The following is a 17,500-nucleotide window of genomic DNA, read 5'->3' on the forward strand; positions in this document are numbered from 1 at the left end:
CTGAGTGAATTAGCGATGTTCTATTGATAAGTGTCAGTGACGTTTGCGCAAAAAGTGTTATACATTTTCTCACTCGGCCGGAGAAAGTTTACTTATATGCACGCAAAGGGGAGGTATTGCCACGCATTCACACGCACCTTTGCATCATAGGTGAAGTACGGGAACCCCTGCTTGCCCTTTAACTCACAGTGGCAACACGTTTTCATAAGGAAATGAAAGAGAGATGAATATATTCTCACCTCTGTCGCCTCCTTTTGTGTGTGTGTGTGTGTGTGTGTGTGTGTGTGTGTCTGTGTGTGTGTGTGGTTAGTTTCGTTGTTATTGCTGTTCTTGTTCTTGTGGTATCATTTTTATATACTCGTATGTTTGTGTGTGTGTGTTGGTGTGTGTGTGTGTCACAGGCAGGTGATAGGAAAGCGTGTGGGTGTGCCCGTACCTTAGTGGAGGGGACTGCGGGTCAGTAAGCCAGCTGACCTAAACAGTAAAGGTTCCCGCGTTTCACATTCACCTGCCCACCTCGCCGCATCGCCGCCGCCCAGGTACAGCGTGGTATTTGGATGTTTCTCAACCCCTGAGGGACCTCGCCGCGTGCCTTATTGAGATACGCACCGCACCTGGGCACATTCATTAGCGCTAAACACATTAATTAACACAAACACATAATTTCTACCTAGTAATTAGTGTTATAAGCAATTAGAGACTGTTTGGTGGTTAGATAACACTTCCTACTTCATTATTCATTGTATTACTGTGTTTGGGTACGATCTAATAATGAGTGGTGGGTTGAGTGGCGGTGTTCATTCCCTTCGTGCTGCCCAGTGTGAGACGGCCTTGCGGTGCCTTGCTGGGAGCGCCACTGCTGTGTGGGTCTGGCCTGAGGCGCCACTAGGATCCCTTTACCATCTCATTAATTAAGGAGCGCCATTAACTATACTCTCTCTCTCTCTCTCTCTCTCTCTCTCTCTCTCTCTCTCTCTCTCTCTCTCTCTCTCTCTCTCTCTCTCTCTGTCCTCCTCCTTAGTGTGTGTTCTGTCTCGCGTGAATATTAGCGAAGAAAAGTTAATGTGGTTACTTCAGAAAATGTCAAAAATGATCTTGTCATTATTATTATTATTATTATTATTATTATTATTATTATTATTATTATTATTATTATTAAAGACGTAAGTGATAATTTTTTTTCAGTTTAGGCCTTTCTGTAAAATATTATGATGATCCCAAGCACATATTACCGTCTTAGTATAGTTTCCCAGAAAACTCCCGAGGTAGAAGCGGAAAAGAAAATGGAGCCTTTTACCCCTAACTAAAACATTTGACGTGCGCCGCTAAATTAACACAAAGTACTTCATTAACCCAGCACATTGGGAACTTTAATTAACGTACAGTGTGTGGAGGCTCCATCCTGCTTCATTAATCCAGCGTCCGTTAGCACACGCAATGATAGCAGACAGATAGCGGGAAACGGGTAGCTTGGTGATAAGGGTCGGAGTGTCTTATCGAGTGAGAGAAACAAGGGAGCCTTGAGTAGGGTTAGTGGAAGAGTGGAGTGCAGCGTAAACTTTTCCTTTCACTACTTAGACCATTCTCTCTCTCTCTCTCTCTCTCTCTCTCTCTCTCTCTCTCTCTCTCTCTCTCTCTCTCTCTCTCTCTCTCTGGTGAAGCAAGTGAAACCTGGTGACATAGCGGCGAGGTTAGGTTGAGATGATAAATATACTGAAGGGTAAACTTTCCTTCCTTAGGTAATTACACGCTGTGAGGCGAGAGAACACTGCTGGTTGTGTTTATTTGTGTGTGTGTGTGTGTGTGTGTGTGTGTGTGTGTGTGTGTGTGTTGCACTGAGGGATGATGGGTATTTGAACTCCCCCTAATGTTTTATTTGTCTACGGTGTGTGTGTGTGTGTGTGTGTGTGTGTGTGTGTGTGTGTGTGTGTGTGTGTGTGTGTGTGTGTGTGTGTGTGTGTGTGCGCGCGTGCGCGCGCGCGCGCGTATGCGCTGAGGTAGTAACTGCAGTCGTCTTGTTTAGGATGACTCACTCCCGGATGTGTGTGTGTGTGTGTGTGTGTGTGTGTGTGTGTGTGTGTGTGTGTGTGTGTGTGTGTAGGTGCGCGCACGTGCAAGACGTTTTCTTCGTTAAAACCATATACTATTTCACGTCTTGAGCACACGCGCATACTCACACACACACACACACACACACACACACACACACACACACACACACACACACACACACACACACCATGCCGATGTCATGCACTTAATGGCCTATTTAGAAAGTGTGTGTGTGTGTGTGTGTGTGTGTGTGTGTGTGTGTGTGTGTGTGTGTGCCAGCCGTCAATCAACGATGTGTACACGTGACATAGAAATCACGGGACCACCTTCGTCTGCCGCCTCGCGTTTTCTGTTACGTACTTCGCTCGTTAGCTTTTGTTTACATATCATGTCTGGCAACCCAAACCACTTAATAATCCTTCTTTCTTACACTTTCAAACAAAAAAAAAACGTGAATAAAACCTCTTTCTTACTTTCATTACGATTTTCCTTTTAAATATTTGTCAAGTATGTGAATATTGTAACTTTACACATCCCAATTACATATAAACATGACACGTTTGTCCCTTTGTGTGTTATAGTATCTCCAGGAATTTTGTCCAGGTTGAGTAAGCAAGTAAATGCCAAGACGGTGGATTCTTGTGTGTCATTATCTATTCAGTGTTGACAAAAGGAATGTAGAAAGAGAACCAGTGATTGAACTGAGGTTGATGGGGAGAAGGTGACGAATTAAATATCGAGAATGTTGTGAAACCTGCGGATGATGTTGAAGGAGGAGGAGGAGGAAAAGGGTAGAGAGGACAAAACGAAGAGAAGGCTATAAATGGGAACACTTGAAGGAGAAAGATGAAAATAGGTGGAAAAAGAGAAGTGGCACTAGATGGAAAAGGAACAACAATGGATTGAGGAAAAGAATGGCAATGATTTAAGGAGAAACAGGTAGAGAAATGGAGGGAGGGAGAGGGAGGAAAGGGGGAGACAAAACGAAGAGGGAAAGGAATGCTGTAAGTGTGGGTAAGGAATAAGTATTGGAAGGAGAAGGAGGAGTAGGAAAACTAGATCGAGGAGGAGGAGGAGGAGGAGGTAAGTGTGGTGGCTTACCTTGTAGCACGTTACAGTAAGGATTAGAGTATTGCATCCTCCATAAATCTTGTATGCCCTCACCTTGTTCTGCCTCCCACCTGTCTCTCCTTTACTCCCTTATCCCTCTTCCTCCTTTTGCTTCCCTCTCTCCATTGTTTTTCTTGATTTATTCAGTTTCTTTCATCTTTTCCATCCCGTTCATCCTGTTCTGCAGCTTTTCCCCCTTCTCCGTTTTTTTTTTTTTTCCGTTTCCTCTTATCTCTTCTCTCTATTCCATCTTTTAGTTTCTTTTCTCACCTGTTTTCTTTTTTTAGTTTTTATCTCTTAGCCTGTCATGTCTATCTGCTTTCCCCTCCGCTTTCTCCCTCCTCATTACGTGCCCCCTTCCCCACCCCCCCCCACACATCTTTCCCATTTCTCTCTCTCTCTCTCTCTCTCTCTCTCTCTCTCTCTCTCTCTCTCTCTCTCTCTCTCTCTCTCTCTCTCTCTCTCTCTCTCTCTCTCCTGCAGTACTGTTGATGTGGTAAGCTAACTTAGTTTTGTTTCCTTGCAGTGGCGTCACCTCGCGCACCTCCGCAGGGCATGACACCCTAGCCACCCAACAGCTAGAAGCCCCCCGGCCACCCTCGCTTCCCCCCTCCCACCCCTCAGACCCCCCGCCACGCCCCCCAGAACGCCCACCCAAAAAGCCCACGTTGCGTTCACTGTTCCACGGACCAAACCCCGACACCTCGGCTCAGAACCTCGCCGCCGCCGCCGAGCCCTCCGACAGAATCCCTTCAGATGTGGACCCGAGGCGCATCGAGGACTCTGGGGGCGAGTGTCTCAACCTGTCCCCCGCCCGCCCTTACTACTACAGGAAGCCCCCGGCGCCTGACCCTCCTAAGTCACCCCCCCGCGCCCGCCTGCCCACCACAGCAGCCCACGGTAGCCACGCCCCCCTCTCCCAAGCTCTCAAGGTCACCGGCGACTCTCCCGCATCCCTCCTCCACCCACGCCGCCCACCTGGTGCCGCCCACCAGTGCCGCATCACGTTCGTCCACCCCTGACCTGCCGCCGCCGCCACCGCCACCGATCCCCGACGGAGAAGTTCTCATCAGTGATGAGCCTCTTCCGCCGCCGCCCACAAACCTGGAGGTGGCCACGCCCATGGAGGCGCCCCCGCTGCCCCCGGAATCCCCGCCGAGGGAGCGGCTCCTCGGGACGCCTCCACCTGTGCCTCGGGAAAATGGCAAAAGCCTTCCGGCCCAGCAGTAAGTACAGCCATTGTCTGTGTCTGTCTGTCTGTCTGTCTGTCTGTCTATTTCTACGTGTCTTGAAGGGCCTCTTCCGCCGTCCCACGGCGGAGGGCCTTTGTTCCCGCGAGGTGGTGGAGCAGCAGCCCAGGTAAGGTGTGGTGATGGTGTTTTAATGAGTTCCAGTGACACAAGTGTTACGGGACTCCAAAGGCGCGGTGTGCTGCTGCTGTGTTACGGCTACGTGCTGTACCTCACCTTTGATTAAACTTAAGACACGCACCAGTTACGTGACGCAGACGCTGTGTAAAGACCAAACCTTTAATCTCGTGGGCAGCTTGGGACGCCCAGGTGCCGTTACTCGGGGTTTTTACATTATTTTTTTGTCATGAGTATTAACTTCCCTCAGCCGGCGATATGTGTCCATTTATTGTTTCCCTTTCTTTTTCTTTGTTTGGCCATGTTTATTCGCCGGCTGGAAAAAAGAAATGCCTCCCAGTAATCTTCAACACATTGTACCGCTTTGGCACGAATATTACGGTCTGCCAAGTGAGGAAATATGGACCCAGCTAAAAGAAGAAATATTGAAGAGAAAACAACGAGTCCAAGAATGATAACAATACTGTAGAAAATATCATCAGTAATAAAACAGAAAGGAATGTGAAAGAGAAATATAACAAAACAATATCGAACACCGTTACTAGTAAGAGAAGAAGAAAACAAGAAAGAGAAAATAAGAGGGAATCTGAATATAAAACTACTTGTAAAAGAAGGAAGAACGTAAGAGAGCAAATAAAAAAAATCCGAAGAGCAAAAAGGAGAAGAATTGTTATTGATAAAAGAAGAATATACGATAGAAAACAAAATCGAACTTAAAACTGAAGAAAAAGATCGTAACTAGTAAAAGAAGGAAGAATTTAAGAGAACAAATAAAATAAATAAGAAAATAAAAAGAAGAATGTACAAAGAAAACAAAAGAAACATAAAAAAAAATAAAAAATGTAACTAGTAAAAGAAGGAAGAATGTGAGCGAGAGAGAGAGAGAGAGAGAGAGAGAGAGAGAGAGAGAGAGAGAGAGAGAGAGAGAGAGAGAGACACGACGTCCAGATATAAACACAAAAAAGAAAAGGAAAACAATATCTGCTGCACTGTACCAGGCACGGAGGTCAAGATCACGCCTAAGAAAATAGAGAAATGTATAACAGTCTTGATATTTCCTTGATTCCCGTGATTGTTTGGCATCGAACTGAAACTTCCCTGCGCCATATCTCCACTACTTTCAAAACACTCTATGTACTTGAAGTTACATGAGTTTTTAAGTGTGTTTTTGTGGTTATTGTGACAAAGTAGCGAGATTACATTTTGAAAGTATAACAGTCTTGATATTTCCTTGATTCTCGTGATTGTTTGGCATCGAACCGTATTTTGAAACTTCCCTGCACTGCACCTCCACTACTTCCAAAAGACTCTCTATAGTTGAAGTTACACGAGTTTTTAAGTGTGTTTTTATGGTTCTAGTGATAAAGTAGCGAGATTACCACATTATCAACAGGAGAAACACTTGAGAACCCGGCGTTTCATCTCGGTGGCCTTTGAAAATAGTCATAGTGAGGGAGCAAAGCGTTTCAGAACACCGCCCTTTTTTTCTTTCCCAGCGCGGCACAAGTGGACGTGTCTCGGGAGCTCAATGCATCTGTGTGAGGAAACCTTGCGTGGGACTCTTCCAAGGATCTCCTGACGTCACCCACCCGAGCGGCATTACCTGTTCGAGAGGGGAATAGTTCTTTTGCTCTGCACTGTTAAAACCCTTTGACTGTTATTTGGTATACCTTTCCTTAATTACTAATCACTTTTACTTGTTCTACATCCATTTCTAATCTTTCAATCGTGTAGAAATTGGAAAATCTATTCTTTTTAATCTCCTTTCCTGTAGATGCTTATAAGGATTTCATGTATTGCTTCTGGTGCTGGTTTCGTATCTCAGTGAAAGGGTTAACATTACCTTCCTCTCAGTTACTGTTTTTACCTGTTGCGTATTGCCTATCTGTTCCTTTTATCTTCTATCAATTGTTATCTGTACTGTTAACATTACCAATGCCTTAGTTACTTCCTTATCTTTTTGCATGTGGCCTATCTATTCCTGTTACCTTTTTCATCAGTTACTTCCTCATCCTTTGCATGTTACCTGTCTTAACCTGTTGCCTTTTTCTTCAGTTGCTTCATTATCCTTTTCATGTTAATTTATTCTACTACTTCCATTTCCTTTGCTTGTTGATTTGCCTCTACTCATTATATTTCCGTCAGTTCTTTTCATATCCTTTTCCTATTAACTTATCTGTTGTCTTTCCACCGGTTACTTCCTTACACTCTTCCTTTAACCTTTACCTTGATTCGTACGTTTTTTTTTTTCCCTTAACTTTTCCTATTATCATTCCTATCCCTGCTACCTTTCTCTCAGTTAATTTCTTATACTTTTATCCTACTAACCCGTTCATTTTATTACCTTTCCCTACGTTACTTCCTTTTCCTATAAACTTCCCCTTGGTTACTTACCAAACACTCATCCTCCTTTGGCACTCACGGAAGGGAAGAAAGTTGCCCAAGACACGAACTCCTTAAATAGTAAAAAAATTCGTAATGCTTTAAATGGTGTTTGCTTAAATGGTTCTCATCGCCGGGGGTTCCAATGACATAATGGTGACGTGAGGGGAAGGATGAGGAGGTTGTGGAGGAGGAGTGGAAGGATAAAGAGAAGCAAGAGGGGAAGGATGAGGAGCAGCAGCAGCAGAAGGAGGAGAAGGAGGAGGAGGAGAAGGTTAGGCAACACACAGCAGGTTTTGTTCAGCGCCGGATATATTTTTACTCAGAAGTCAACCACATGGGGATTCTCTGTGGCAATTTCCTAGTCTGTGTCTGTCAGGTATTCATTAAGTTGCCTTTTCAGTCTGTTGGCCATTCAGTCAGTCCGCCAGTCAGTCAGTTAGTCCGTTATCCAGTCAGTACCGCCAGTCATTCAGGTAACAAGTCCGCCATTCATTCAGCTAATTCATAAGTCCGTCTTTCACTCTGTCAGCCATTCAGCGAGCCCATCAGTCGGTTATAGGCAGTCAGTCAGTCAGTCACCACATCAGCAAGTCCATTCAGAGTGTCAGCTGTAGGAAGTTAGTCACTCATCATCACATCAGCAAATCCACCATTCGGCCAGTTTGTCAGTCTATCAGTCAGGTAGTCATTCAGTCATTCAAACAGTTAGCAATGCAGTCAGTCAGCCAGTCAGTCAGCCAGCCAGCCAGCCAGCCAGCCAGCCAGCCAGTCAGCCAGCCAGTCAGCCAACCATAACTTCCCATCTCATCCTTTGATTCCAGTCCTCTTTCGAGTCCACGGTCCGTCAAGGTCTTCCCGAGCGAGCGAGCGCGCGCACACACACACACACACACACACACACTTACACACAACGTTTGCCTGTCTGCGCCATCCCCTCCTCTGTAAACTTTTCTTTCTTGTCTATTGTTCGCTTGCTCTCTACGGCAGGTGAAGCTCTCAGGATTATCATCATATGTCCTCCTCCTCCTCCTCCTCCTCCTCCTCCTCCTCCTCAAACATCTTTAATTACCCCTACGCTACTTTCTCCTCGCCTCTACCGTTCGCATACAGCGTTATCTCCCACACCGTTAAAGAAGTAAAAGAGAGAATGAGAGAAACCACAAGGGCTTTTTATAAGGAAACACACTCGTTAAAGCGGTGGCTGAATTGACGCGTTGGTATCCCGCCGCAACCAAGAGCGAGTGAGCGAGCAAGCGAGACGGTAGGCGAGTGTTGACGGTGGCGGCGAAGCGTTGTGGTGTGTGTGCGCGCCGTGCAGTGTGTTGGACTTTGTGGTGGTGTGCGGAGGTGGCGGCTTGCAGTGAGGCTCTTGCATTGCGTGGATTTAACTCTCGCGTGTTGATCATCCCCGTCCCCGTGCGTGACAGGTGCCGGGAGAGTCATAGACCTCCGCGTTTGGTACCTTATCGCGTGCAGTTGCTGTGTGAGAGGAGCGAGGGAAGGGTGTTCATATCGTAACGTGTTATTGTCATGGTTCGAGTTACCGGAGCTCGTTGCAGTGGTGATGGAGGTTGAGAAGGTGGAGGTGGTGGTGGTGGTGGTGATGTTGCAACGCTCGGTGGAATGAATAATGCTGACTATAATGTACAACGGTCTTTTCCGCGTTCCTCCCACGTAAATAAAGTGACATGAGGGTATTGTCTTGCTGCAGGTGGAGACATTGTGCTGCACTCATATCTGATGGCCTGAGGCGTCGACGTGAGGCTTAATTAACATAATGAGTCACAGGTATAAAGGTGCGGAGTCTGAGAGATCCTGTTTACGGAAATTTATACTACTTTGCAATTAATTAACTGAACTTACTCGTCATTCATAGTCAGAGGTGGAAAAGTAACTGCCCCTTCTGTTATCATCCCAAAGCCAAACTAGGAAGAAAATCATCCCGAGCGTTAAATACACGTTGAGCGAGACGAGGCTGTCGCTCACTGGCTTTTTGTTTGCACTGGAAGATGGTTGTTATCTTTTTTCCTCTCTCTCTCTCTCTCTCTCTCTCTCTCTCTCTCTCTCTCTCTCTCTCTCTCTCTCTCTCTCTCTCTCTCTCTCTCTCTCTCTCTCTCTCTCTCTCTCTCTGCGATAGATATACATTCAGGATTACTGTGTGTGTGTGTGTGTGTGTGTGTGTGTGTGGGCCTTACGGTATACTGAGGCTTATCTTCCTCCCAATCTCGTCCCCCCCTCCCCCCCACCTCCCAGTGCCTGTTGTTTCCATCGTCTGCCTCGCGCTCAAGGGACACAGTCGGCCATGTGGACTTGAATAATGGCTCCTTCAGATTACCACTTCTCGTCTTGGCCATCAGAAGATAATAAACTCAAGACAAGCGGCTGACTTTTTGTTACCGAGTAGAGCATGTTAAGACAAATGCTGTAGCTGAGGTAACGATAACTCATTAAACTTTAACTTTATCGACTTCATTAACAAAGGTGGTGAGATGAATATAAATTATCTACGTACAGGTGAGGTGGAGGTCGTGGAGGCGAAGGTGGAAGGGTTACAGGTAGCTTAAGTAGCGTGGTGGGGTCTGGAGGTGATGGTGGGGAGTGGCGGTGACTGGTAGTGGAGCGGGGTTGTGGAGATGGAGGTCGGGAGGTGATGGTGGGCGTGGAGGTAGAGGTCGTAGTAATGGTTGGAAGGGAGGAGGTATGGACAAGGTGGGTTAGAGGTGACGGTAGATAGTGGAAGTGAATGGGGTGTTGTTGGTGATGGTGGTGGTGGTGGTGGTGGTGGGGGGGGGAGGTGAGAGTGGTGGTGGTGGTGAAGGGAGGGAAGCAAGGAGGCTCCTGGCACGGATTTTCAATGTGCGTGAGAGAGAGAGAGAGAGAGAGAGAGAGAGAGAGAGAGAGAGAGAGAGAGAGAGAGAAGACTCCCGAGAAGCAACAGTTGTCTCGGTTCTCATGGCACTGTGTGTGTGTGTGTGTGTGTGTGTGTGTGTGTATGTATGTGTGTGTGTGTGTAAGGGTCCCGTCCTCAAGACCTTTTACTTAGCGCCCCTCCCTTCCCCTCCCTTAAGCCCCACATCCATCACCCTTCTTCCCTCACTCCATCGCCCCTCTCCCCCCTCCAGCCTCTCCCCCACATATAAAAAACTAGACAAAGAGAAAGAAAGAGTGAACGATAAAGAAAAAGAGTAATACTATAAAACCTGAGACTCTGCATCACTGTTTCTTTACGTAACCATAGTGACCTTTTTCGTGCGTATCTAAGGAAGAGTTATACCATAAGAGAACTTACTTGTGATCCACCGTCCTTCGTTTAATTGGGTCATTTATTCTTGTACGTTATTTGTTTTTATTTTATTGTACGTCTCGCTACACGTAGGGAGAGTAAATATGAAGAGGTAAAAAAGTAATATTCAGGTTAGTCGTATAATTTGTCCGTCCAGCAATCAGCGGTTGGGAGAACAGTAAGGATTGACCAGCGGGTTTTCTTTTATTGTTTGTATTTTCTTCCCTAGTTTTCTGGGCGCGGCGCTGAGGGTGACTTTACAGCTTTTTTTGTGATTTTTCCTTTTATTGTTAGTTAATTTATAGTTTAGGAACCTGTTTTGTGTGTTTTTTTTTTTTTTTTTTTTATTTTCTTATGTTAATTTTGGAAGACGTGCCTGTGTCCCGCCCCGCAAGACTCTGCTGAGTGTTGCTGTTCCTCTGCGGTCACGAAGAGTTGCTGAAATCCTCTCGTCCTTCAGGTGTTTCAAAAATTGTTCATGGCATTTCGTGGTGGCATTAATTCCGTTTTATATTTTCCCGACATAGTAATATTTACAAATGCCATGACATTTTAGGGGTAGGTCAGTCTACGTGTGTCCTCCTCCTCCTCCTCCTCCTTCCTCCTCCTCCTCCCCCCTCTTCCTCTCTTATCACGACCCTGTTACGTACGTCATTGTTTTGGTCTAATGGTCGCTCTCGTTTTCCAACCTTTCATTGAAGTTCACGTTATGAATTACATCTCACTAGTGTTCTAACGTAATCATTCGAGAGTCATGACGGCTGTTTTCACTTACTGTTTTTTTTTTTTTTTTCTCTCTCTCTCTCTCTCTCTCTCTCGCATTTATAGTAAGTGGTTTGAACGGTCAGTTACGTGTTTCCCAGTTCGCTGGAAGTTTGATCCGTTCTCTTTTTTTTCTTTTTATAGACGTGACGGCATTGGTGTTAGAATTTTTTGTCCCTCAAGGTCGAAGAAGAAGGTAAATTGTTTTCAATATTTATTTGGAATGGGACGGGATGAAAGCTGTTTTTTTTTTTTTTTTTCCTCGATAATTGAGCCTCGGCGGTAGCAGCGTCACCTCGCCCATCACTGAACGGAGCCTCTTGATTACAGGTGTGTCCGCGCAGGTAAATAATGCAGAAATCACATGCAAGTAGCGTTCTGCGGCTCCAGCGGTGCCGTAAAAGAACTTGAACAATATGAGAAAAATCTTAGTAAAAGCAAAAGAATATATGTGATCTGGGCGCGTGCAGAAGTGGCCTTGGTATAACGTTGTGTTGCTTTGCGTTGTTGTTGTGTTGTTATATTGCATCTCACGGCGGCCTTGCGTCTCCACTCCCCTCGCGTCCCTCCACTGCCCAATGGACAACCTGCAGGACCTGCTGACCAAGATGGGCAGATTCTGGCTCCACTGGTAAGACGTTATTATCTGTTTTCCGATATCGCCTGCTCGTCTTGTGTCTGTTTTTGCCTTCCTCCTCCTCCTCCTCCTCCTCCTCCTCCTCCTCCTCCTCCCACTTCTCCTCCTCCTCCTCCTCCCACTTCTCCTCCTCCTCCTCCTCCTCGTACACCTTCAGGAGTGCCAAGTCATCTCAGCAGTGAAATCGCTTAGGGACTTTCATTCTGTTATTTGTCCTCTTTAGAGAGGCTTTAGAAGGTCCCCTGTGTGTGTGTGTGTGTGTGTGTGTGTGTGTATGGGTGGGTGGGTAGGTGTAGTGTATACATAAGTGGGTGTGGGTGGGATGGTCAGTCCTTCGTCCGCCTCCGTTAGTGGAGAAAAAAAAAGTTAATATATGCAGCTCGTACTTAGTCCTGCTACCACATAAAGGAAGACGTGGATTGCAATGATAACTTTTGTGGCGCCAGTTTTTGTGTTGCTTTTTCTGACCTCACCACGACTCCGCTACTACGCCAAACAGTAAGCAGGATAATCTCGAATTAGTTTCTTCCTTTTAATACTTCTGACAAGAGACGGACGCAAGTGTCTGTGTTTCCCGATTCATTTAAGTTGTATTCGTAGCATTTTATCCTTTTTGTAACCACAGAAAAGCCCAGGTGTCTGTTACGCCACATCGCTGCGAGGAAGGCTGGTGGTGGTGGTGGTGGGCGTGTCTTTATCGGGAGCCCCTGAGGCGGAGGTGCATGACCAGGCTGGACCAGGAAGAGGAGTGAGGGAGGGATGAGAGGGGAATACGTGATGAGGAAACAAGAAGAGGAATGGTGGAGATGGAGGATGGAAATGAGGCATGAAGGAGGACCTGGGAAGAGAATCGAGGGAACGGAGATGTAGATCTGGGGTGAGAAAGCAGAGAGTTAAGAATTGGGAGAAATGAAGGAGCAGGGAGTGGCAGCCCAGTGATGTCACAAAAATAGGAGCAGCAGGATGCATCGCCAGTCTTAAGGGCGCGGGACAGACTTTCCTAATTAGATGCCAGGTCATGCCCTTATCGTGTTCCGTCCCGCCCAGGGTTAAGTTACACCCAGCGGCACAGAGGCGAGTGTTGATGCCCCTGCAGGCTCGGGCGGGTGACATAACACTGGGCAGTCATCCTCGGCACCCATGTCTCGTTGTTCAGGTGGGCGAGGTGTGTCTACGTGACCCAGAGAACGTTGTTATAGAAGCTTGTTTACTGCAGTAAAGACGCACTCGTGTGGAGACTCGGGTGGACTTGGCGGAGGGGGTTGGATACAGTGGAGGGGAAGACTGAAGGAGAGGGATCTTGTTTCCGTCGTGCACCGCTTGGAGTAAGTAGGCGCTTCCGAGGCGCATGTTCTTGGAAAAGCACCAACTCGTTTTCTTTTGTTGTTGTTGTTGTTCGTGTACCATAGGAAAAGTGTGACTTGTTTGTCTTTGTTGATCGTTTTAGCTAAACCATGATGATGTTAATAATAATGATAATAAACAAAAATAATAATAATAATAATAATAATAATAGTAATAATAATAATAATTATAATAATAATAATAATAATAGTAATAATAATAATAATAATAACAACAACAACAACAACAATAAGAACGTGATGTAATAGCAGTAGGGTGGACACGGCCTGGCCACGCTACCTCCACGCCACGGCAGAGTTGGCAGAATTCTACTCGTGTATTCCCTGCGTGTTGTGAAAGGCAACTAAAAGGGACAGGACGAGGGGTCTGGGCTCCCCTCTTCTATTTTTGTTTCCTCCTTAAGACAAGGAGTGGCGTCTTAACCTCGACTACCTGCCTTCTGAGAGGGATGTCACCCTGGCTTGTAGTGATGATTTCTTTATTGTTATTATTATTGTTGTTGTTGTCGTTGTTATTGTTTTTGTTGCTATAAGAATTACCACTATTATTTCTATTCTCGCTGTTGCTACTTTGGCCGATGTTAATTTATTTTACAAGATTCGTGTGTGTGTGTGTGTGTGTGTGTGTGTGTGTGTGTGTGTGTGTGTGTGTGTGTGTGTCCTTTAGCACCCCTTCATTAGACTGATAGTATAATATTCATCCCGTTCTTTATTAGCAATCACAATGGACTTTTTTCTCCCCTCCCGGCCAGTAGCGGGCGCTCGAGAGGCTGAGGTGTGAGCGGCCTTGGCCATAATACATGAAGACGTAAATGGTCACCTTCGACGCCCACTAAGAACACACCATGAATATAATAACTTCATAACTACTAGGAGGTTTTTTGTTGCTTATTTGACTCTCGTAACCGATAAGTTGTTTAAAGACGAGGAAGAGGCGGAGGAGGAGCAGAAGGTAAGGAGACGGTAGCAGGCTCCAGACGTAACTCGAAAAAAACAGGACAAACCACTCCCCCGTCACACGCTGCACACTCGTGACGCACACAAAGGCATGACTTAACAACAAACAACGCAGCTGCAACAACAACAACCAGACAGGCACCACCGCGAACTCCCCTGTGAGAAGCGACAGTGCACAAGTCAGGATCTGGTGTTGTGGTGGCGGTAGCTGTTCTCCCACTCCTCCCCCCCCCTCCTCCTCTTCCTTCTCTGCTATTTTCTGGTCGCTAAATCAGGAAAGGGATAAAGACCTTTGACAAGCAGACAACTTAAAGAGCGGGTGGGTGGCGGAGGAATACATACCGCGGCAGCAGACCAAATGGAAGAGGCGTGGGGAGGCTGCCTACCTGAGACGTGTATTTGCTACCTTGCGAGTGACCTTGTGGGAGTAATATTAGGGAAGGTACAGCATAGTGGTGGGGTGTGAAGGAGTAAGAGGAGAGGGATCATGTGCGTGTGTGAGGGGGGGGTGGGGATGGGAGACTGTGGGTGTGTGTGTGTCATCTCGGTTCATATAATTGCATGCTTTCTTGATACCAATGCGGATCTTTCTTTGTGTCTTGACTTCGTTTTTATTTCCCTGGGTAACGGATGAAAATTACCTCGACACCACCACCACCACCACCACCATTATGATCCTCTAACGAGTGGCGGAGGTGAAAGTTGGTGTCAGGTCCTTATTTCCCTGATAACTATTGAATGTGTTCGCTGGCTGATTGGGGTCGCTTTATTGCTCACGACCGCTGAAGCAAGGAAAGTGTGTGTGTGTGTGTGTGTGTGTGTGTGTGTGTTGGGTTAGGTTTTCCCGACAGCAAAAAAGAAAGAAAAAGGGAAAAAAAGAACGGGAAGATCACGTGTAGGGAACGTTTCCTTACCGAGTACTTCCTTCCGCCCTTTGTGCTGTCTGTCCTCTCTCCCCTTTCCATTCCCTTCATTTCCCCTCCCCTCCCCTTTCACCTCTCCACCCTGCCATACACTCTACACTCTACCACCAACATCCTCCCCTTCCCTATCATTTTCCTCCCCATCTCTTCCCTCCCCTCTTTTTCCTTTTCCCCTCCCCTTGGCTTCTTCAGTTAAATACCAACATCATTCCTTCTTCAACATTTCGTCTTTCCTTTTCTTCTGTCCTTTTCCTCCACCATCATCACGTTGCCATTTCCTTATTCCCTATCATCTCATCCTATACCCAGCATCTCTCATCTCAGTTTATCCCTCCCTACTCTGTTCATCCTCCTCTCCATTCCCTCCCTTCTCCCCTTCTTCCGTTCTTTAATCTTCCTCCATTTCTTTCCCTCAAGGCGTATACTCAAAGTTTATCTCTTATCTGTCTTATCTCTTTTTTCGAATTTCTGTACTTTGCCCTTGATCGTTCATTGGACTCGGGGGCACACACACACACACACACACACACACACACACACACACACACACACACACACACACACACACACACACAGTTCTCATATATTCGCTTCTTCTTTCTTATTTTTATTTTTTTTCTTCCCTTCCGCTTCCCGACAGAGAGAGAGAGAGAGAGAGAGAGAGAGAGAGAGAGAGAGAGAGCCTCCTCAGATTTTTCCCCCTTCTAATCAGCCTCTTTGTCTACTCATCCCGCCTTTCTCTTCTTCCACCTGTTCTTTCCTTTCTCGTTTCCCCCAATTAAACCTGCACGGACCAGCGACCACCCCGCACGGCTCCTTTCTGTTTCTCTGTCTCTGAATCTCTCTGCCTGTCTATTCTAGCTGTGTGTGTGTGTGTGTGTGTGTGTGTGTGTGTGTGTGTGTGTTTTCTACAGTGTGAAATGTTATAAGTTTCTCCTGTTTCCTTTTACTGCTGTCTCCTTTTAGTATTATGGCTCTAATTGCGTTATGTATGTACCCTGGAGAGAGAGAGAGAGAGAGAGAGAGAGAGAGAGAGAGAGAGAGAGAGAGAGAGAGAGAGAGAGAGATGAATGTTGTATGTTTAAGCGGAGTCTACCTTGGGGAGAAAAATAATCATGATAAAATATACCTTAATTCAGACAATCCCTGACGTGTGTGTGTGTGTGTGTGTGTGTGCGCACAAATACTAGAGGTTAATGTCCCTCGTGGTCCCGTCTGAAAACAATCTAGTGGAAAAACGACGAATTTAGTAGTTAACTTGAATTTGCAATGTGGTTGTGGTCTCTCTCTCTCTCTCTCTCTCTCTCTCTCTCTCTCTCTCTCTCTCTCTCTCTCTCTCTCTCTCTCTCTCTCTCTCTCTCTCTCTCTCTCTCTATCCGGTCTTGCCAGCGTTTCCTTCCCTCCTTTTACTATCTCGCTGACATTCCTATCCTTCCACTTCTTTCACTTTCTCTCTCTCCGCTTACTTCCTCTCCTTCAACCCTCGCCTCCTCACCCTCTCCACCCACCTCCCCCACTGAACAACTTGTCCTTCCTCACCCCCACACCCAGCACCTCCCCTCCCTGCCCCTTTCCTACCCTTTCCTCCGCAATTTTAGCGAGCCGCAGTGTTTGTCTATTTCTTGCTTCGTCATCTTTGTTCACAACCTGTCATGCCCCCACGCAGCCGCCGCTCCCCTTCCCCCTTCCCTCTTCCCCGTCCCCTGCTACAGTCCCTTCCTCCTCTCCTTCACTCCGCTGACGACAGTTGGAATAATGCGTAGTGGTGATGATGAGTTATATATTTCTTCTTCTTCTTCAGCTAGCCACGTTACGCCCCTGCAGCGCCACTTTGCAGCTGTTGGTCACTTCTAAGACAATAATATCAGCTGCAGCGATGTAGTAGTAGTAGTAGTAGTAGTAGTAATAATAATAATAATAATAATAATAATAATAATAATAATACAGACTGGATATGACGGTTTGTTGTGGGGGTGCAGGAATCTTTGCTGGGGGGTGGGGGGTAGGGAAGGATTCCGGGGCGTGGAGCTTGGGAGAGGCATGCTGTCTGGCTGACCTTTTAACTTTAGCTTACAAACATCCACTGCTGGGCTGGACTGAAGGGTGGAGTGGGAGGATGAAAGAAACTGGAAGCGGTTGGAGTGGCGAAGGTGGATAAATGGAAGAGGGGTCGGTTAAACTCAGGAAAGTCGTCGTCGTGGGGTAGGAGAGGACTTTATGAAGGAGTGGTGTAAATGACACTTGTAGGAGGAAAGAATGAGGGGGTAGGGAGGAAGGACCGTTGAGGAGGGCGAAGACACCTAGGGAATCGAGACGAGACACGGAAAAGGAGATGTGGTGAAGGAGAGGAACATGGAAGAGGAAGGGAGAGAACGAGTGAGGGAGAGGAAGGAGGTGAATGGGGGAGGGGGTGGTGACTCAGGGAAGCAACCGTTAGGGGAGAGGGCGGTAAGGGTCATCCTCACGCTGCGCGCTATGGTAACATCGTCCGTAGCGCCGCTCTTGCCTCTCCCTCACACCCACCCGTCACCACCACCCTCTCTCCTCCACCTTGCACGGCCTCGCTATCACTTCACACCACCCACAGCCACCCACTCCACGAACATGCAATAAACCATGATGTCACACTTATATGTTCGCCCAAAAATTAGAAAAATGCA

The 17,500-nt window shown here is 46.7% G+C and overlaps 1 protein-coding gene across 3 annotated transcripts in view; it reads left to right on the plus strand.

Annotated features, from left to right (window-relative positions):
• Positions 1–17,500, plus strand: part of LOC135115038 (uncharacterized) — a 54,638-nt gene that overhangs the window by 22,554 nt on the left and 14,584 nt on the right. Inside the window, exon 2 of one of the 3 annotated variants that reach the window (XM_064031481.1) lies at positions 3,689–4,388. The exons of the other annotated variants lie outside the window; for them this stretch is intronic. Within the exon in view, the coding sequence (XP_063887551.1) occupies positions 3,919–4,388 (470 nt within the window). The 5' untranslated portion in view covers positions 3,689–3,918. The remainder of the gene's footprint in view (positions 1–3,688; positions 4,389–17,500) is intronic. 3 annotated transcript variants of the gene reach the window in all.

Source organism: Scylla paramamosain, chromosome 28 (genome assembly GCF_035594125.1).
Source record: "Scylla paramamosain isolate STU-SP2022 chromosome 28, ASM3559412v1, whole genome shotgun sequence".
Taxonomy (NCBI): Eukaryota; Metazoa; Arthropoda; class Malacostraca; order Decapoda; family Portunidae; genus Scylla; species Scylla paramamosain.